This window comes from Triturus cristatus, chromosome 3_2 (genome assembly GCF_964204655.1).
Source record: "Triturus cristatus chromosome 3_2, aTriCri1.1, whole genome shotgun sequence".
NCBI classification, from domain to species: Eukaryota; Metazoa; Chordata; class Amphibia; order Caudata; family Salamandridae; genus Triturus; species Triturus cristatus.
The window spans coordinates 145,236,419-145,259,339 of record NC_140584.1 but is presented as its reverse complement, the minus strand read 5'-3'; the positions used below and the strand labels follow the sequence as shown (position 1 = coordinate 145,259,339).

The window sequence follows — 22,921 nt, the reverse complement described above, 5'->3', positions numbered from 1 at the left end:
TTCATATGTCCCCCCATCAAAATCAGGAAAACTGTCACTCAATCCCTAGAAACCAGCTGTCTGGACAACGGCAACGTGCTCTACGTAGGCATCACCAGCCAACTCCTGAAGAGACGCCAGACTATTCAGAATTCAGTTGCCAGACTCATCCTCGACCTTTTCAAATGAACCCACATCACCCCCCGCTTCAGGAACCTCCACTGCTCCCCATCCAGAAAGTACAAGATTCAAGATGCTGATACACGCCATCCACGACCAAGGACCAGCATACATCAACCACCACCTGAACCTCCACCAACACTCCAGACACCTGCGCTCCACCGCTCTCGCCCTTGCACTACTCCCCACCTCTAAGCTACAGCCGAGGACTCTCCTACCTCCCTGCCAAGTCCTGGAATGACCTTCCGCACCACCTCTGAACAACATCCTCCCTCCCGGAGTTCTGAAAGGAACTTAAGACCTGGCTTTTCAACTGAATGCAGCAAGAACCTGGCACCTGGATACCTTTGTGGGTGATTAGCCGTGCTCAAAAAATCCCAATTGACAGGTTTTACAATATAAAAGGGTATTAGTCCAAGAGTGCATTACCGAATATAAAATTATAATAATACATATTTTTAGTAAACAGTTATGAAATCGGATTGAAGATCATTTTTTCAAGTGAATCCGCAAGTGCAAAAAAAGTGTGAAAAATTTGAAATCAACCTCTACTGCTCCAGTGAAGGAGTGATGCTTACATTCTGTTTTGATAATGATTGAATCTATGTCAATAATGTTGGCTTGCACTTGGAGCTCCAAATCCACGCAAACATTTTCTGCCTTCCCGGTCCTGAATGCCAGTCTGACTAAATGCCAGAGAATTCCATCAGTGGAACCAGCATTCAGGAAGGTAGAGCAGTTTTCTTTGACATAACTGTTGTGACATCATATGCATTAAGGTTCTCTGAGGAAAGCCTGCAATGTGCCTTCACTTTGCTGAGCACAAATCATAAAGAGGTGAGTGTTGAAATCAAGGCAGGGAAGAGGATTCTGTGCAAGAATGTTTTGAAATTACCATTGCTAGAGTCCCTGATCAGAAAACATGGCATCTCAGCAAGTGGGAAAAGATATTCTTGTAAGGGTGTGTGACATTTAAAAAGTTTCTACCCTCCAACTTTGTGAAGATTTTTTTTTAGAAATGCACATTCTGCTTGAAGCTTGCAAAATTTACCTAGGAAAAAATGTCTCTGAGACAGCCATTTCCTGCCAGGAACTTTATAGTAAGTCAGGAAAATCAACAAACTTTGCAAACGGAAAGAAGGGCAAGTTTGCTAACTTCGCTCACCCCTAATTTTTGTAGGACATATTTCTCTGCACTGTGTTGAGCTCATTTGCCTTGGAATATGGGTCTGTAAGAAGTATGTTTCTGCAAGTCAAAAAAGGCATCCATTTATGGATGTGGGTACCATGAGCTCCAAATAACTAGGGCCTAATAGTTTCGCTCATGGGTGTTCTTGCATCACTTTCTCACTTTTAAGTAGGCTTTGTGTTGATCATCGATCACATGGGCAGTGATAGCACCAATAGTGATTTCATGTTTGCGGTGTGCTCTAGAATGGTCACCATATCGCATTCTCTGCCAAAGAAGAATCTAAATAATTTAAGAGCGTGACATAACTTTGGTGAGCTGACAAAATGCCATACCTTAAATGACAAAAGGATTAATTTATAGTACCACATCCATGACTAGGAAGCTGCAAACAATGCACCACCCTATGACCCAGCATAAGGCACATATGATGCAAGAATTGAAATATCCAAATTTGGATAATTTTAACATGATTTGTTAAACTATTCTTAATTTGAAGGACAGGCAACCTATTATGTCTAGGTATCCGACAGATAACAATATACCAAGTATATTTATGCAGCTGGGTAAGCCCATCTCCCTGGCTTTATTTGTAGTCTACACGTGCTACAAAAGCATAGCTTCCAGCATCCCTCTGTTCACTTTCCCATACATTTAAATTTAATCAGGCACCCAGATTGTCTCATCTTTCCATATCACTAGGTCAATAAACATTTCAGCAAAGATTAAGACACCACAGCCACATTGATTTTATATACCGAGAAACCACAGTCCTACTGCTGCTCCTGCCAGAATCCCAATGACACAGATTATTGCAAGGCATCTTTTCACCGTGCAGCAATTTTCAAGTGAAATTTTGGAGGTATCTGCAGAAAAAAAATAGATTCTGGTTGTAGCACGTTATTTCACTGAAGCGTATGTTTTTGACAATACAAAGAACATCAGTTTCAAAAATGCAAACTTGATTTCCATTAAGCTGTGAGATGCTTAATGCTTTTTAGAAACATCATACGAATTAAACAGTAGAGAAATGTAAGTGAAACAGATTTGAACGTTTAATTTCTTTCACTGAGTCATGTTGTGGCCCCATTAACCATAAGAGTGAGCTTAAGATGCAATACTGGAAATGAGGGTGCACAGTGTGTCAAGAAAGGAGAATACACATCAAAGAAATCTCAGACCCCCCCCCCCAATTTGCTTAGTTGGCCATCTCTCTTTTTTTGTGCTTGATAGCACTATGGTAACCCTGCTGAATGGATTTGGGACTTGCCCTGTCCTTGCGCAAATCGTAGCAAGCCAAAACAGGTCCTTAAATGGGATTTACTAAGTCACACAGGGGGCTATTTGTTCTGCCATGTGTGACTTTGTATAAAAAAAAGTTATGCAACGAAGTTGATTGCGCTGCGTTGCATTCCATTTAGTGTATTGAGGCATTCCATGGGTGGGTGCATGGCGTTCCCATGCACCCACCCATTGAATTTGAAGCATTCCCAGATTTACTAATGGTTGTAAACCTGGAACTGCACCAAAATGGTGCCCCTACTACAGAGAGGTATATGTTAATTTCTCCTTGATATTTCCCCCTTCTAAGAGTGATGCATCACCTACAGAAAAAGGAAATTGACTCTTATGTTTGATTTTGGGCAGGAACGCGTCCCTCCCTGCACAAAAACATTCATGCCTGCAATGCAAGCACCCTTGCAGTATTGCGCAAAGGTGCCTAAGTTGGTGCTAGGCAGCCTCAAGTGGCCCAGTGTAGGTAGAGAGCTGAAGAGCGCCATATCTTAGTTAATATGGCACTGTTCAGATCTCTCCCGTTCATGCAACGCATCACAGCAACTTTGCTTGCTGCCCTGCGTTGCGTGAAGTTTTAGTAAATATGCCCCCTAGATCAGGACCGTCTTTAGGGTGCTGCGACTGCTGCAGCTGGAACTGGCGCTGAGCTGAGCGGGTGATGTCTTTAGAAATAATGTTTGAGTTTAAAAGCACCTGTTGCAGCGTTTCCTTGTGTACCAAGCAGTTTCACGCAACAATAAAAGTGTCAAGATAACTCTAGTGATTAATGCTCCTGCTGGAGAGAGTCTGGAGTTTTGTCTAGTAGAATCTTTGTCTCAACATAAAGTAGTGCAGGGGGTTATTATGCCTGTATTGTATGTGGATAGCTCAGTGGGTTACTGTTTTTGTCACAGAGATACTTTCCTTACTTGCAGTTCATACGTTGCAATTCTAAAAGGACAGTGACCTGTGAACTATCATTAAAGAGCTGCATGCATGGCATAAGTTAGAACATTATGTTTTTCCCAGTCTTACATTATCTTAATGTTACCAAAAAGAGTTTGTTAGAAATGGGGTCTCTAGTTGGCAGTGGTATGCACCCTGTCCAAGTAGGGACTCTCACTCTAGTCAGGGTAAGGGAATTACACAGCTACGATAACCCCTGCTCACCCCCTTGGTAGCTTGGCATGAGCAGTCAGGCTTGTATCAGATGCAATTTGTAAAGTATATGTACATACACACACAGTAACACACTGCAAACACCACAACATGAGTCCATACCAGTTTAGAAAAATCGCCAATATTTTTCTGAATAAAACAAGACCAAACAACCAAAGGAGAAACATCCAACATACACAAGTAAAGATATCACTTTTCAAAGGTTAAATCAGTTCAGTCCATAGAAATCTATGGATACATCACGTTTAGCACCTTGGATGCATCAAATTTTTTAGAAGAAACAGGTGAAGGGAGGTGAGGTGCTGGAAAAGTAAAGCGATGCGTCCGTTACTTACTCCCAGGGGAGATGATGCATTGGTGCCTTACTCCCAGGGAAAGTGATGCGTTGGTTCCTTACTGCTGCGCAGGGGAGGTGATGCGTCTATCCCTTACTGTCAGGGGATGTGATGCATTGGTTCCTTACTGGCAGGGGAGGTGATGCGTCGACCTCCGGGTACGCAGCCTTGGTTCCTTACTGCTGGGCAACGTTGATGAAGAAATCGGCACCCAGGGACGATGCGTCGAAAAATCAGAGGTGCTATACCGATTTCACAGCGATGAAGCAGGTGCTGCATTGGCATGGGAGTGGTGCGCCACAGACTTCGGTGATGAGGTGCTCAATAATCATGCTGTGGCGGTTCTTCTGACCCGCTGCGATGGAAAGCTGGGGCCTGCGGTGAAAGCTGTGGTCAATGTGCCGGTCGGGAACCATGCTCTGGTGCCGGCAGTGGTGATGCTTCAAAGTTTATATCAATGCAACGATAAAAACAGAGGCTGGGAGTCAATGTGTGTATTTTCTCCTTCAGTTTACCAGATTCCACTTCCAAGGGCACAGGGACTGGATTTGGCACCACTTGGAATTCTAAGCAGAAGAGCCCAGGTTCTGGTAGGTGAAGTCTTCAATGGCCCTGAGACATTTCAACAGGAGGCAAGCAAACACAAGCCCTTGGAGAACCTTGGAAGCAGGATACAAAAAGCAAAGTCCAGTTCTTTCACTTTCAGCAGGCGAGCACAACAAAGCAACAGTGTCAGTCGCTCCGACAGCATCAAGCTCTTCTTCTTGGCAGAATGTCCTTTAGTCAAGAAGTGTTCTGATTTGGGGTGTCAGGGGTCCAATACTTATACCCCTTTCTGCCTTTGAAGTCAGCAAACTTCAAAGAAAAACCTTTGTAGTGCAAAAGACCCTGCCATTCCCTGACCTGGCTCCAGACAGCTTTATGTGAGGTCAGGCACAGCCTTATTATGGTGTCAGTGACAACTTCTCACACCGCACTAGCTCAGGAAGGCCCTTCAGCCAATGGTGGCTCCTCAGCTATGGCGGAGGAGCACTGCCCTACTGCTTTTAAGCAGTGCAACTTAAAGGAAACATGAAAGGATAACTTTGAGTTATTATAATCTTACATTTCTGTGCTGCTTTGCAGGCAGGCGGGTGGGTGGGGCTGCCCTGCTTTCAGAGCAGGGCAGGGGAGGAGTGGTTTGCCCACTCCGGAGTGCCCATGACTGTTTGGCAGCCCTCAAAAACAGTCAAGCGCACTTTCCCTGTTCCCCATGCAGGCTGCATGGAGAAAATGCCCAGGCCCCCATTGCCTGGCTAAGGGTTGAACGAGGATGCTCAGACCAATCACAATGCTACATTGCAGCATTGTGATTGGTTAGGGGAGCATAGCTGCTAACCAGTCACGACGCTGCTCACCTGCGCCCACCCCACCACCCGTGAGCCATGCTGGCCACACTGCCTTCAACCTGGTGATGGCCTATCAGAATATGGAAGGCACACCTCAGCTCCCTTTGTGGGACTGTTAGAGTGGATTCACAAGAGCCCAACTGTCAGCCCTCCCAGATGTGGATTCTACAGACAGACAGAGGCCCAGAATGGTTAAGCAGCTTTCTAAAAGTGGCATTTTCAAACATGCAATTTAAAAACCAACAAAAGATGTACTATTATATTGTAAGATCAGAGAAGCCAAACTCCATATCTCTTTCAGTTCCCAATTGGGAACTTACACTTAAAAGATATTTCAAGGCAAGCACCATATTACCCTATAGGAGAGAAAGTCCTTGCAATTGTGAAAACCCGAAATTAGCAGTGGTTCACTATTAGGACATGTAACACATGCCAGTACATGTCTTACCTTTTAACTACACTGTACCCTGCCTGCCCATGGGGCTGGCTTGGTCCTATCTTAGGTGTGCCTTACATGGAGTAAAAGGTTAACGCTTGGGCCTGGCAAGTGGGTGCATTTGCCAGGTCAACATTTCAACACACACACAAACACACACTGCAGTGACAGGTCTCAGACAGGTTTGCAGGGCTACTCATGTGGGTGGCACAATCAGTGCTGCAAGCCCACTAGTAGCATTTGATTTACTGACCTGGGCACACCTGGTTCAATGTACTAGGGATGTACTAGCAAATCAAATAGGCTAATCATTGATAAACTAATCAATAATACAATTTAGGCAGATAGCATATGCACTTTAGCACTGGTTAGCAGTGGTAAAGTGCCCAGAGTCCTAAATCCAACAAAATAAAGTCAGAAAAACTAGGAGGAGGAAGGTAAAAAGTTTGGGGATAACCCTACAAAAAAGCCCAGGTCCAACATGGTTAGTTTAGGTAGAAATACATTATTTTTAGTTAAGCCAACTTCAGCCGCTGTGGTAAGTTTTAAATCCTGAGGTTGTGCTTCTCTAAACCAAACACTCTTAAAATATACTGCCTACTAGTATTGATGACATGTGATTCCTATACCTTGTAATACTCATTGTTTTATGTAACATTTCCTAAAGACTGATGTATACAAGTATGATTCATTGTCTCTGTATAATGTGTGTGTGATGTAAAGTGCTCTGACTCCCTATACTGGTATGAGTAGCATTACACAGCACTTGAAATGCATGTGAAAGAGGGGATATGGTGGGACGCGAGACACTGTAGGAGGGTGATAGTGAGAAAATCCCTGGAGAAGGACGTCATGGGGTAGGGGGCAAAAATGATTGTTCGACCCGGTGCCACCCGTGCTAATTTTGGCCTTGCCTTAGAGTTTAGGAGTGACACAAATAAGTTAGCAGAAGTAGCAAGATGCAGTCACTCTATCCTAAAGTCTCAACAGTGAATGAACCGGAACATAATATATTAAGCTTTGCACCATGAGCTTTCTTCATGTCACAAGGGTTTACGGGGCTCAAATTATAACAAGCCGGATCTTCCACTTCTGATCTCCTGGGGTTCTGTGCCTTAGACTCTCAAAACTGGACCCAAATAACCAAACACATTTTTAACACTTGACTTTCAAGGTGGTGAGGCAGAGAAGTCCAAGGCTTACTTGGGGAGGTTATGTGTGCTAGAAATTCACAACACAGGAATTTGAGATATGACACTCCATAATAATTTATTGACCAGTCTGCGTTTTATTAAAAAAGTTCAAGTACTTTCATACACACATGGTGAACCAAATGATAAATATCTACAACATATCCTTTTAAGGGCCCTGCAAAGACCTGGGGTTGAAAACTAAGAAAGGTCACAGCACCCCAATAACTCCGTAAACTGCACTGATGGTCTGAGGTACCTTTACACTTTGTGCTCCTGCAGACCCTAAACTCTAAAAGTGCAATACCCCACAAATCCAGGGCCGGGCTGGCCATAGTGGACACCAGGCATTTTCCTGGTGGGCCGGAAGTGTGGGGGCCTGTTTTGGAGTGATGGGGGACGTTTTTCTTACTGGTGGCTGGTTTTGCAGGAGTGCTGCAATATTGGCTCCCTGTAACAAATAGCAGCAGCAGTTTTTTCCACCACTTTTTTTTTCTTTGGGCTGGTTATGCAGCAGTGCAACAATATCGCTCCCCTGTAAGAAAAGCGCAGCAGCAGTGTTTCCCATCAGCACCCCCAACTGTCCTCCCCCACATCCCATCCTGGGGCCGGTTTGATGTAATTGCCAGGGTTGGTTTGCTTTCCTAGTCCGGCCCTGTCCATATCTGCCTATGACAACCATTTGGCATGCAGTTATAACAATTAATGCCAAATTACTTTGACAAAAGATGTCACCATATTAAACAGAAGACTATATCTGGTTCACACTATGACCTATTTCAGGATTTTGCTCCAAATATCTACATATTTTGATTTCCAGTGTAAAATAAAATCTGTGATATGGTCGTTGACACACTTCCAATACCAAGCAATACAATACATTTTACATCCCATGACCTCTGGGGCACATGTGCTTTTATCACCAGGACACTTGGTGATAACAGGACAGCCAGCTTTTTCTTCTCCTCTCTCATTCCACAAGCTCTGGTGCTGCCTATCTACAAGAGTAGGAGCGAGTTAGGAGGTAGTGCACCAGTGTGTTTGGGGTTTAGGGTCACTTCTGCTTCACAAGTCAGACAGGGAACTCCAAGGTGTACCCTGGCTGAATGTGGTTATGTTCTATGGTAATACCTCACCTATGGGGTAATTTCGCTCAGGAGCACTCCAGGGTGCGTATTACGGAAGTGCCCCGGGGGCGCCACAGACATTTGCACCCGCTTTGCACGCCCGGGGCACTTTGGTATTACAGAAGTGGCCGCAGACGCTTGTGCGGTCCCTTCTGTAATACCGAAATCGCTGGCACACATAAAGCACCAGCGCATTTCCTCATATGCATGGGGGCATAGCCCAATGCACATAGGGGAATACCTTTAACTCTGCGCCCATGCCATATTATAGACTCGGCAAAGAAGCAGTCAGGAGCGCACTGACAATGTACTACTTAAAAAGTGGCGCACTGTCAGTACACCCCCTGATAGCAGCTCTCTGGAGGGGAGAAAGGGGGTCCCATGGACCACCCAGACATCCCCCTGCAGACAGGTGCAGTCACTCACTGCACCTGCCTGCAAGGGGATTTCTAATCCTCTTTCAAAGTTCAGGTGGGTTGTCGCCTGCACTGTGAAACACAGAGCAGATTCAATGCAGCTGCTCTGTTTTTTACATTAATGCACTGCCCCCAAGGCAGCGCAAGTTCACAGCTGCCCTGGGCACAGCACATTCATCCTAATATGGTGCATTTCCCTTGATTGCGCTGGGCACACCATTTAAAAAATCAAGGAAAATGCACCGTATGTATAATACGGCCCCTGGTCTGCTGGAGGATGGGGGTGGGGTGTGGGGTGACCCAGCTTGCAACGGGCTCCCAGTGGATGAAATTGAGATCCTGCCTTTTATTAAATGATGTGATAAATGCTCCTGAACTCCACAGCACTCACTTTAGTCACAGTTCCACATTGAAGCAAACACTTTAAACTAAGTTACCTCTGTCCTTCATGGGCCAATTCAGACAAGGTAATGTTGCTCTTAGAAGTGTCCTCCTGCCAATAGGACTGTTCCTATCTGTGAGGAAAGTGTTTTATTATATGGTATGGTTATACAAACTCACTGACTGATGAAGACACAATCAGGTCCACTCAGGTTCCTGTGTAAAACCTTAGCTCAACACTGGGTATCTTTGGCTCAGACCAGTCAGGCTTTATCAAAGCACCGATTATGAAGTATTTAGTTGAATAAGAATAAAATGCAACACAATAAAAATCCAACACAGATTCATAACAATAATTGAAATTTGATCTGTAAATAGACACCTTAACATTAAAAATTCACCCGAGGGATCTTTTCAAAGAGAGAACAAAATCACAGATTTTCACTTAGCTCAGTAAATCATTGCACTGCCACTCATGGTTTAGGGTTAGCCACAACAAGTATCTTGAAAATGGCTACAAGGGCACTCTTATAGCAACCAATTTTGACAGGAAGCCAATCACATGGAACAAAAAGGTATGACTTAACAGTTGCCTTGCAGCTAAAGCAGTCTCCAGTCCAGTTCCAGGGTCTATGGGTGAACCACCATAGGAATCAATGCAGTGCTTCTGATGCAAGGGATGCAGGATGCTGAAGATGTTTAAGGATGCTGAGGATGCTGAGATGCTGTCTGGGGTCTTCCTGTGGTGACTCATTGGTCCACAAATATTGTGGGATGAATTGAGCCTTAAGGGTCGATGTCCCTCAAATTTCTAGTAAAGTACAGCTAAAAAACAGTTGCCACTGTCCTACTGGTGTCTTGTTACAGCAAAACCAGTGGTTCCCTTTAACTTGCAATACCTTCTGTGCTTGGTGACCAAACTGTACCCCGACGACTGAACCCAGGTTCAGCAGACATGGGTGCAACTTTTGAGAGCTGGGACTTGGACTCCCAGGCTGCACTTGGCAAGTCAGTGGCACTCAGGCCTCTTTGGCCACCAACTCTACAAGGCAGGCTTCTTCAGCTTGTATGGTCCTATGGCTGAAACAAGGAGTCAGCTAATGACTCTTGTAGTCATCTACTCGGCCTGGAGCTCAGGGACGTCTTTTCCTTGAGTGGGACACCACAGGCACAGTCCTTCCTTTGCTAGCCCAAGGTACAGCAGGTGCACACTAGTCTTTGGTGCAGCTTCTCTTTGCTGGGTCAACGATTGGCAGGGCAGCTCTTCAGTCCTCTCTCTAGTACAGATGTGAGCTGAGGCCCGGACGCTGGGGGTGCCATTTAATGCCTATTTCTTGCTGTCAGGAGATATTGCTACTACTAGCTAATGGGCTAACGGGTACCCTCATGCCTAGTGATGACTTACTGTAAAGAGTGGCATCTAGCTAGCTGAGAATGCACTATCCTGCCTACTCCCAAAAATGCAGACAACTTCTCTTTGTGGGTGGAGCTCCCTAGCCCATGCAAGAGGAGTAACGACCTAGGGCTACACACCCATGGAAACAACAGTTTGCCAACAGCCTTCTCCTCTGTGGAGATGCCAGCCCGTCTGTTAAAAGAGCATCCCCTCTAGGTTGGGACTACCATTTGCCCTTCAAAGGCGGCTTTCCCTTTGATACTCGCTTTATGTTGAGCTCAGACCCTGTTTGGTCATCTTGCCAGGAAGGCCATTTGTGTTCCTTGTTGAGAGTTGTTCACACCTCTTCCCAGGAGACAAAGGCTGTCTCGAGGACAGCAGCTTATGTGCAACCGTAAACAGGCTTTAGAAACTTTGGGCAACAAAGTTGCATATTTTTTAAAGTTTTCATTTCTGCACAAGTAAAAAGAACAGATGATAGACGGAATGCTGAACAAATCAAACATTTACCCCCAGTCACAGATCTTGTTTAATTCCATAGTTTTTTACTAGCCGTAACATTCCAATTTGGCCCCAGCCATATGCAATTCAGTCTTGAGCCTGCTCCCCATGGGAACAGTCCAACCTGAACTGCTAAGCCAGGTCCTCCTAGGAACAGAAACAAGCATCCTGGGACTGGTTTCGGGGTATCACCCCTCATCAGCCAGGCAAGCCTGAATCCGGTGGCATAGGGAACAAAGGACCCACATCTGGGCATACCCTTCCCACTTAGGGTGACAAGTGCTAAAAAAAACAGATGATGGATGGATTCTGAACAAATCAAACATTCACCCCAGCCAAAGATCTGGGTTGAATCAATTTTTTGTTTGCTCACCATGCCATTCCAGCTTGGACCTAGCCATATGCAAATCAGACTTGACCTTGCTCCCCATGGTAACAGCCCAGCTGGAACTGCCAAGCCAGGTCATCCCTGGACCAGAAACAAGCATCCTGGGACTGGTTTTGGGTATCACCCCTCATCATCCAAGCTAGCTTGAATCCGGTGGCATAGCGAGCACAGTACCCACGTCTGGCATACCCTTCCTCTTTAGGGCGACAAATGCAAAAAGAACAGTACTCCGTCCATCCTCTTGTTGTAGTTGTTGCATTTGTGTAGAAGTTACATTGAATTTGACTTGGGCATCAATTCAGGTTTAATGCAAAGGTTCCTTTGATACCTTGAAGTATCATCTTTTGTAGTCCTATTCAGACGTTAGCAGTGCTATGTTTTCAGCGTGCAATTCACTACTCACCAATGAAGATAAACGTCTTTCCACAGTAAAAACGACAATGCAGGGTTTCTGTGAGTGTAAGTAAAGTTATCACAACAAATGCCCATCTTTTTAATATAATACACGCTGTCTTTTAAGGACTGCTAAAGAGTGGATTAAAAATATTAAATACAACTGCTTTGCCAGATGGCGGGCTGTGAGCCATTCTTTGCTTTGCCACACTTGTAGTAGCACAATAAATGCTGCAGTCCATATGGGGCACTTTAACTTACAGCCCTTGGGTACCATTGGTACCATATACAAGGGACTACTAAGTAAGTTAATGAATGCCTATCTTAGGTGAGCTAATGAGGTATATACCTTTTATAGGGTCAGAGCACTAGCACTGAAGCTTGTTTGGCAGTACTCAGTTCATTTGCAGAGTTGAATAAACAGCAGCATCAATCCAAAAACTTGGGGGTGACTATGCAAAAAGTGGCATTTTCTTCCACTATCGCACATGCTGTCTCTCAAATTGCCAGATGATTTTGCACTGTTGCTTCTTCCTCCTAGCAGCAGTGGGCTGAAACAAGCTTCAGACCTGTCCGCCTGTCTAGAACCTATTAGTCCCCTGATCTGGAGTCCAACTGCAACAGCATCCCACAGTCCTCGAGGAAGACCACACTCCCTGTCTGTACTTCCCAAGCACCCAGTGCCTTCTGCCATTTGCATAGTACCCCTATGTCCAGCTAGAGCTTGTAGTACCCCCCAAGGGCACTCAAAGCTGGGGTCAGTCCATAAAAGTGCAAAGGACTCCCCTCCTTTTAGGATCCTCAGCAAGTTCACCCTTTACAGGGGGAGGGGGGTAGTGCTTTTAGTTCTGAAGTCAAGTTCAACAAAGTCCAAGAAGTATTAGCGCAGAGGATCCCTCTGCTTCATGAAGGGTTTTATCCATGCTGTTATTCTGTTATTGGCTGCAGCACAGACGCGATACGCGCAGGCAGGCCTGGTTTGTGTACCCGCCCTTTGATGAATTAAGAACTGTTTTAAATATGATATGTAATGCTTTAAGTTGTCTGAATTTGGTTTAAAGTGAATCTGAATATCTTGATTTTTTAACGTTTCAAAAATCAAATACCGTTTTAAAACTGTACGCTGCACTTTTTTGCACTTTTTTGATGCTAGAAGAGTCAGCTTTCACTGATGTGGTCTGGGCAGTCCGAGGGCTATGTTCATAGCACAAATCATTGGAATCTCTTACAACCCAGTTTGCACTGTATCATTGTCTAGAAGGGCTTGATATTGGCGAGCGACTGGGGAAGACTGAGACCAGACTGCAGCGTCAGATTGGAAAGACGCGCTGTAGTGGCTCTAAGCATTTAGGAGGAGGAATCTTCCACTCCTATTTTAGTATGGCTGCAACAAGGACGTTCAGCTGATGTGCCAAAGATGTGCCTAAGACAAGCCCATCTATGCCCGTCCGCGACCTGACCATGGCCTGACCACGACCAGCGCCAGCCGTTATGCCAGGTTATCCATAGACAAAAGCCAAAGAATAGGCTATTTGGCATAAGCATTAAAAGGTGTGAGGGAGGAAGGGACTACAGCGTGTTCCTCTTTTCTCCTTGGCTTTGAGGCCCAATATCTAGGCAGAGTTTGCCTCTCGCCACTAAAAAGATTATCCGCCCTGGGACTCAAGCTCCAATCCGGTCTGCCTCAAGGCTGTCTTGATTAATGTGCGTTCTCTAGACAGGCACGCATTAGACATCTTTAACCTGCTAAAGATGACTACAGGGGATGCACTTTTCCTGACAGAGACTTGTTTGAATGAGGAGTCCTGTCCTGACCTACAGCGAGCCATCCTTGATAACTGTTTGTTTGCATGCGGACAGGGTGGGCAAGGGAGGGGGGATTGCTATAATTTTTAAGAAGTCTTTCAAGTGTAAAACATTTAATCTGGAAGAATCTAAGGGAGCGGAAGCCCTTGGGTTTAGCATCTCCCCTAATGCTAATCCCTTGTTTTCTATGGGTGTTAGTTTAACACCCACCGGGCCACGCGTGAGACTTTTTGGCTTCCTTGGACCAGGCTCTGGCCCCAGCTTGCATAAACAATGCAAATATCATGATATTAAGGGATTTTAACATTCATCTGAAGAAAGTAAGTGACCCCCAGTCCCTTTACTTCCTGGAAGCGCTAGCCTCTTCTAACTTAAAGTATGTGGATATGGGCCCCACACATATAGCAGGCTGTGCTATGGATGGTATTATTTTCACTGTAGAGTACAGAGAGAAAGCCCAGTACAAGTGTGCTGGTCTGACCACTTCTTGCTCCCCTTCTCGTGGACATATGTGGGTGCAGTGGATAGAAGAACTTCTACTCTGGATCAGTGACTAATATCATGGAATAAGGTCTAACTTACAGATCTTAAAAAGGCCATAGATGAGTCAAGACCTTTGCTTTCGGGTAAAATAAATGACTGTGATAGAGCCACTTCAGACAGGCTCCTGAAAGCGGCCAACTCAACAGTACCTAGTAGGTCCACTAGGAAGGGGTGCAAAGCCCGCTCAGTCGGATGATTTACACAGGATCTGGCCCTGGAAAGAGCGGCTTGTAAAAAGTTTGAGATAATATGGCATCGTCATTGCATAGAGGAGGATAAAATCTGCTAAAAAAAGGCCCTCAATGTATACCACAGGAATATTATTATAGCACGCCGCTGTTTTGATACTCAGCAAATTACAGAAGCTGAAAAAGACAGCAAGGTAATCTTTAAGATTGTTTCCAGTTTGGCGTCCCCAAAGCAAAGGCCCCCCTTATGGTGTCTGACCATGTAATGTGCACTAGATTTAGTGACTTCTTTGAGGAGAACATTCTTATAACCCAGGCGAATATGGGGAGCCTCAATTTCCCGTCCATTGCCGCAGCATACAATGATTCTGAAGGGCCATTAGCAGATACTTAGATGACAATATTCATACCTCCTACGCTTGAAGACCTAAAGATGCAGTTATCGAGGTGCAAATCCTGATCACCTGAAGATCTATTCCCCCAGCATATTTTGACAGCTGTCTCTGACAATATTGCTCCAACATATCAGGAGTTGTTTTCCACCTCAATTTAAATGGGGATCATCCCCAAGGCCTGGAAAAGAGCTAATGTTATCCCTCATCTGAAAAAGGGCAGTACAGACCCAGACATTGTGGCCAATTATTGTCCTGTTTCATTACTGCCTGCGCAGCTAACATTTTGGAAAAGAGTTTAAATGTCCAACTTAACACTTTGCTTGACAACAATAATTTACTACACCCATCCCCGTCTGGCTTACGCACCCATCAAAGCACTGAGCCAGCGATACTAGAAATTACGGAAGCAATTAAGCTGACTCTGGACACCTGTCTCAATGTGGCCTTAGTGCTGTTAGATCTATTCAATTCAATTCAATAAATCTTTATTCGGATATAAAATATCCATAAAAGCACAGGTCAAAATACCAGCAGAAATACATACAGTTATTAAAAAAACACAGTATGTAAAGTAATAGCAGCATAGAAAACTGTGGACAAATAGGGGCTTGTGGTGCGTACCAAAAGATAGCAATAAAAGTACATTTTACAAAAGAAGACATGATGTGCGAGACAGCAACTTCATAAAAACATTAACCGAATGAGAGCTTATAGTCCTTAGCAAATAGCAGAATAATATAATAAAGTGCAATCAGATGTAAACAAGTAGCAGCATAATGTAATAAAGTGCAATCAAATTTAAACTGTAAAGAAGAAAAACATGGTATGCAGAACAGCAACTTCTTACTATCCAAGTGAGAATTTGTAACTCATAGCGAATAGCAGCATGATGTAATAAAGTGCAATCAAATATGTCATAGAAGTACGTGAACGAACTGCCACTTTCAAAAAAAGAACTTACACAGAAAACCAAGTCATCCCCCTTAAGTTTAAGAATTTCCATATAGGCTGCTCTATAATCAGTAATGGCAGTTACCTTAAAAAAAGGGATCAGAAATTGTTTGGTATATTTTTGATAAAAATTACAAAAGAATAAAAAATGTAACATTGATTGATTGCTGCGATTGCCACATGAGCAGGGCGTTTGCTCAAGATTAATATTGAACCCTATGAGGAAGCAAAGAAAATATTTTAGAGTGCCAGCCCTAAGGTGGAAGCGCAAGCTTTTCTCCCAGCGACCTATATTCTGTAAAAGATAGCTGGATGGCAGATGTGATACATATCTTGTGTTACTATATTGGTCAAATAGAGCCTCCTGGAGGGTCTTTTTTATTAATACCTTCCATGTCACTTGGATTTGAAAAAATATGTTTGAGATTCACGCTGATCAAACTTTTTCTAACAGCTGCAAGCCAAGGTATGTCCCCACCCCTGTCACATTTAAGGCAATCAAATATTATATCTCTTGTTAAGGTCGCTGTCGGGTTTTGCCAAACTTTTAGCCAAAGATCTATCTCTAGCATTTGATAGTGTGGACCACAGTATGTTATTTAAAAGGCTGGAACACATGGGTGTGGCAGACACTGCCCTTAGTTGGTTGGGCTCATTTCTGGAGTACAGAGAGTAGGCCTTCTGGATGAAACCATTCTCCGCAAAAGGTAAACAGCTGAGATGGGTGTGCCCCAGGGATCTGCCCTTGGCCCCACCCTCTTTAACATTTCCCTGGCCTGCGTGGCGTATCTGGTGGATTCATTCGGTATTAGGATTATATCCAATGCGGACAATACATAGCTATTATTAACCTACGAAGGAGACTTAGTCACCGCCAAGGAAACCTTTGCTTGCTGTTTAAAAGAACTTCTTAATTGGCTTAAGAAGAATAAGCTCCATCGCAACCCAGATAAGACCGATGTTTTGTTGTTTGGGCCAAATCCATCTCCTGGTTGGTCGGGGGCCTGGTCTAACAATGTTTTACCTCCGTCCCCCCCTCCCCCACAGAGGTGGCAAGGATCCTGGGCATATTGTTTGATACTAAGACATCTTTTAAGGCCCAAGTCTCCTCAGTGGTGAGATCATGTGTGTGGGTTATGCATATGCTTCGAACATTTTTTCATCTGATCCCTTGGGAGGCACAGATTACAGTGGTTAGAGCATTGATATTATCCTGGCTGGGTTATGCCAATGTCCTTTATCTGGGCAGTTCAGAATTTCAAACTCAATGATACAGGTTGTACAAAATATGGCAAATCGCTTATTGTATAGACTCCCTAAACACTCACCTGTATCGCTGTTTCAGGAAAGACTGTATTGGTTACCTGTGCGTAAGGAAATAATATTCAAGAATTAAACCTGACTCACCAAGCCCTCTACAGTAAGGGCTTGTCCTACCTGAATGATAGGAATAAGGACTACAGACTCAGAAAAATGTTGTACTCTAGTAAGGCCAGGCTGCTACCACTTCTTAGGTACAAAAACAAAGTAGAGGGGGATCATCCTTTATGGTATTGGCCGCGGGTATTTAGAATCAGCGGCCAAGACAGCTGAGAGCAAGAACTGAAGAAAGATGGTTCAATAAATCACTAAAAACATACTTATTCAGTAATAAGGGTAGTGGGTACTCTAGTTCAGGTATTCGCATCTGCTCATCATTTGATGCTAAAAGTGCTGGGACACTCAGGGAGTAGCTGTGCACTATATAAAATTCCATTCTTCATTCATTCATTGTTCCTCTTCTGTTTCCCTCCTGCTTCTCAAACGATCTTCTCTGGGCAGGACTTTTAAATAGAAAGGGAGAGTTCCTGAAGGTGTGAGTCCCTACACAGTCCAAACATGCTACATCACCCCTTCAATCCTGATGGCACTTCCTGGGAGCAGCCTACAGGCTGTCAAGAGCCCTGCGTAGCATTCGGGAAGATTCAAGATAGCGGTGTGAAGCGTGATTGGAAAATACCTCTCCTCTGAGCCATACTTCTCCCAGTCAGATCTGGTTTTTAACCTCCAAAACTTCAAAGAACCCCTCTATGGGGACTAGTGTCAGCGGTCTACCTCTTCACTCCTTGTTCTCTTTGGGCGTCCCTGCCAGTGTTTGCCAGGGAGAGGCAGCTAATTCCTTATGGATCTTTCTACCTACCACCTTCCTTTCTCAGAAGAAAGCTAATCCCTAGGGATAGGTGCATTGTGTAAGGGGAGTTTTGAACTGCCAGCTGGTCAGCAGGTTATTTAACTGGGCCCAGCATGGTAACTCAAATCCTGAATTTCATTTAGACTGGTTCAGGAAAAATACATCCAATCCTAAAGATGCACAACCAACACATATTAAGTAAAACAAACTAAATATTCATCCTGGACCTAAATGTTGATAGCGCAAGTCATCATTAGTCTTCTACCTCATTCTAATCAAAAGTTGTGGTTTTGGTATATCTTTTCCAAAATTAAAAGCAGTGTAAATGTTAACATTTTTTCATTTTAGCCAAAAAGAAAGAAACATATCTTTTAGGATTCTAAGTAGACAGACCCCCCTGGATTTCATGATTTGCAAAAAAAATTGCACTTTTGTAAAAATAATGCATTTTTTACATAAGGGCCCACAAAATATGTTTTTAAAAAACGTTGGCGTTCACCCTCTCTTTACTGGCTCTGTGCTGCAGCTGAGCCAGGGAGGGTGAGCAACAGACAGGAAGCAGGCAGCAGAGGTGTTCAAATTCCTCTACCGCCTGCCTTTGAAATGCACAGAGTGCCCCCAGTGCGATGAGCCTGCAGCCCGCCTCACATATTTGGGTGCCCCCTGTGGACTCTGCAGGCCCTTGAAAGGCTCTCCAGCCCTCCACCCTCCACTACACTGCTCACCATCCTCCCTCTTGTCTCCTATTAACCCCTAACCTCACCCATGTTTCCTCATGTTTTTTTTAAATACCCTCAACCTTCTCTGCTGCCACTCCAGCCCTGCTGCCCTGTATGCACAGGTTGTCTGATGCCAGAAACAGTAGGTGTCATATTTTAATCTACTCTCCTTGGAAGCATACACCCTCCGGTTCCAGGAGCTGTGCTGCTGGAGACTCAGCAACATTACAGACTGTCCCACAGCACAGTCTCTAGCAGTGACAGAGCACAGGCCTTCAGTATTTCTGTGGCAGAAATGTATTTTGCCCACTACAAAAATACCACAAATATTGAGGTTTTGGGCTTCCAATTCTGTTATTTTGACCGTAAAATTTGTCACCCAAAGCCTCAAAATCCTGAGGGGTCTGTTTGAAGTATAAAGGCATAACAATTTTATCCTGGTTCTATCAGCCATAGTGCTACCTGTGCACAGATGCCAGGCTATGTCAGACAACAGACTTCCAAGTGTGCACATGGGTGTGTGCAGGAATTTATGTGTAACCTTTGCAGTCTTGTATTATAGTTGCATAGCAGTAGACCTTACTTTAAAAAGTGGGCACTGGTGGTTACAGCTCCAAATCAATTCAAACAGAGAATCTTACAGTGACTGAGACCCTATTAGGGAGACATATTCATAGCAGAGGTCCAAACACCACAAGCTCGAAAGCAAAAAAGTGAGTGTTTTACAGGTCAAATCCCACTTCCTCACAATGCCAACCTGGCCACATAGAATATATTATTTTACCAATAAATCACACCACCCTTTCCTGTGGCAATACACTCATTTATGGACTAAGGTGTATATCTCCAGAATGTAACCTAGACAAACCACCTCTATGCTCACGAAACACAAAGTTGACCTCATAGACTCAAAAGTCTTTGCAAGCTTGCCTTTTTCTGAAATAGATTTAAAAAGTGATTTCACCATCCCCTACTAAGATTTGGTTTAAGATTTAAATAGAGTACAGATCCGGGCACTCTAATGGTACTAGATGACAACCTGCACATTTTGGGGGATGGTGATGATGCATACATCTTTGCCCACCTTGTCTTTCAGCAACCTTTGACACAGTTGATCACAAGCGCTGCACCCTAGCCAAAGGTATGGATTTTGTAGTCAACTAGTTAAGTCATTTTCTATGTTCTTCTCAATCAGATCTCAATTCATTATGACTGAGATTGAGTCATATAGGTCTACCCTCTCCACCTTGGCACCAGGCATGCATCAATGATCAATCCTTAAACTTACTCTTTTCATAATCAATGTGAAGCCACTGGGGTCGATGGTTTGCAAGAGTACCACCTATATCTACCAATCTGCTAATGACATCTATCTTCAGCATTAGGGATCTAACCGATCGGACATCGAGGTGAATTGAAAAAGGACCTGGTTTTCTTAGAAGAATGGATAAGGCTCCACTCCTTAAAACAGTATCTGCCCAAACAGAATTTCTGCCTCTTGACGTTAAAGGCCACTGACTGCCACTCCATGTTTGAGTGGGAAAAAGACGTGTCACAGTATGTACTACTCTGGTTACCACACAAAGTCTCCTGGTTTCAACCTAGATTACAATATATAATACCTAGAGCTTGTCTTTTCCAAATTTGCCCCTCCTAGAAAAACAAACTTATAATTCCCAACAAAGGTTCTCTTATTTCTAGAAGTAAGTAATGTCATTCAGCCAGCCATTCCCAAACTCTCACTTGCCTTGCCTCATAAAAGTCATTGCTATTTAAGTCCCATTCCTATTTATCCAATAATCAGTAACAAGAAGCAGCTTCTTGTCTCTATTGTCGACAGAATTTTGAGAACTGACCTGTCCCAAGTACCTACGCCTCCTTCGCCTGTCGGATCCGGACAGAGCAACAACACATAACCCTCAACGAGATTGAGAGAATTGGGAGGCAGGACTCGCTTTTGTATGGTCCCCATCATGACTTTATTGGTGTAACCAGGTCCGGGAGGGTTGGGTGCTGGGGGAGGGAGTTTTCGAGTTTTTAATATTATTGCTGTTATCAAAGAAGGTGGTTGTTCTACCTGTTGTATATGATGAATATTTATGAAAATAATAAAAAAAATCTAAAATTAAAAATCAGCAACAATCCTAATCTATTTACAACATATTCTTTACACCCAAAATTACAAAACAGAGATCTGTATTTTCTTAGCCCATAACACATAAAACATAAAGGGGCAGAATTACTATTTTCACATAGCGCACTGCAGCAGCTGCAAATGCTGTGCTGCGTGAAAAGGAGAGAGGAGGAGAGCTCCTATTTACTAAAATAAGGCATTCTCCTCCCCTCTCACTAGCGCCATTGCTGAAATCAGCTGCTGTGCGCCACAGAGAAACCTTTGCGCCATGGTGCAAGGGTGTCTCCATGTGTCTAGTATAGGTTTTGTACTGAAAGGACGCCTTCCACAATACTATGCAAGGACTCACTTTAACCATTTTCCCACTTTGTATGTGTGTTGTAAAGTGCAGCAGACATGCAAAGTCGGAAAATGAAGGAGAAATGAAAGCATTTCTCCTTCCTTGCGCCAGCTTGAAACGGGCGCAGCTTTCTCACGGTAACCCCAATCTACTTTAGTTAGCAAATGGGGTTTAGTGTGAGAAAGCTTGGGTGGATGCATGGGAACGCCCATGCACCACCCTTAGTAAGCCCCCATGGTGCAAAGTAATGAGAAGCAGCGCTATGTGCTGCATCACATTATTTTTCTGTTATTTCCAGAGCTAAACAAATTTAACGCTGGAACGTAAATTGAACAAAAAAGATTCTACGACAATTTCCGTCACTTTTGCGACGCAAACACGGTGCAAAATCTTAGTAAATCTTCCCAAAGTGTAGTCTCTAAATAAATACATCAGATACCGAATGACCTAGTCTTCCAGAAGGCTCTTAAAATTCTAATGCCTAGATCTCATTTCTAAATTGACTGGCATTACATTGTTAGAGTTTTCCTGCATTTTTTTAACTTTGCAGTAAAGTGCTCCATTTCTCTTTGTAATTCTGGTCATTTTAACTGAATCCTCCTAAATGATAATCAACAGTTACCCTTTTTTAAACATCATATTAAAGTACCACAATGTCCCTCCCTGCCTGTTTGTCTTGCTACATAAAATGGGCTTTTTAGGTCGAGCCTAGCACAGCGTGCATGCGCTGCCCTATGGGGAGGCTACTTGTAATCACTCTAAACTTCTTCTTGTGGGTCTGACTTCTCCACATATTGGATTGGCCTTTGCGTGTGGCTTTCAATAATAAAAGCATGCAAATGGCAAAAGGTGGGCGCATGTCCCACCTCTTTGTTTAATTGTCACTCACACAGGGTTTTGCTGTCGGGAGCAAGCAGGGGCGCGCAGAGTCAGCTGCATTCCTCGCATCCCACGGCATTTTGCCTGCGGGAGCGAGCAGTGCCTACTTGTTTATCTTTCCATTCCTACCTCGCGCCTTCCTTCTTCTCTCCCCGCCTCCCTTCCCACCCTCCTCTTTGCTCCTCGCACCTCCAGCAGCCCCTCTCGTGTTTTGCAGCGCTTGCTTGAGGTGCCCCCCTGGCTGCTTTACTCCGCATGAACCAATGCCCCCCGCCCCCACTTCTACAGACTCAACACTGCAGAGGGAACAAAGCAAACAGATATTGTGAACCAATCCCCCCCGCCCACACTTCTGCAGACACAACACTGCTGAGGGAACAAAACCAACAGGTATCGGTTTGGGAATACGGCCACTCTATTCATGTACTTTCAGCTTGTTTGGTCCCAAGTTTACCCTTAAAGTGCGTACATGAAGCCCTAAAGTTTCACTGCCTGGGGATGTTAAGACAACATATAACGGCAAAATGTGTCACTTACTTGTTTATACTTTTGCGGCCTCAATCGTGAGAGCAGAGCATAGAGTTGTGCAGCTCGACACTCAGCGCCTCGCAGTGTCCTACAGATGCTCCCTCCCTCCCCCCAGCTCATCTGCTGCCCTCTTCTTCCCCCATCACACTTTCCTGGTTTCCTTTTTCATATCCCTTTATGTTAAATTGCATCTCTTACCAAACTTCCAAACACCTCTGGCAAAACACTCATAAGGTCCCAGAGGCGAGACCTATTGGCTATGCCAATGCTTGTTTCCTTAATGTAGGTGACTACATTGCCAATGTGCAGAGAATGGCGAACTCAGAGTTGATCCAGCAGTGCATCTGCTTCCCTTTTGTCTTTGATTCAGAAACAGATGTTTATAGTCCCCTGTAAGTTTGCAAGCATTCAGAATTTGTGTAGATCCACAAGCTATGAGAACTGTTTCAAGTTGCTGAATCCACAACACAGAGTAGGGACCAAGCTAGTGAGATGCAATGGAGCATCTAGTGATG

The 22,921-nt window shown here is 44.2% G+C and overlaps 1 protein-coding gene across 2 annotated transcripts in view; it reads right to left on the bottom strand.

Moving 5' to 3' along the window:
* Window positions 1-22,921, bottom strand: part of TMPRSS5 (transmembrane serine protease 5) — a 171,364-nt gene that overhangs the window by 124,158 nt on the left and 24,285 nt on the right. For both annotated transcript variants that reach the window (XM_085647359.1, XM_085647360.1), the window contains exon 3: window positions 2,107-2,214. In XM_085647359.1, coding sequence (XP_085503485.1) covers window positions 2,107-2,214 — 108 coding nt within the window. The remainder of the gene's footprint in view (window positions 1-2,106; window positions 2,215-22,921) is intronic.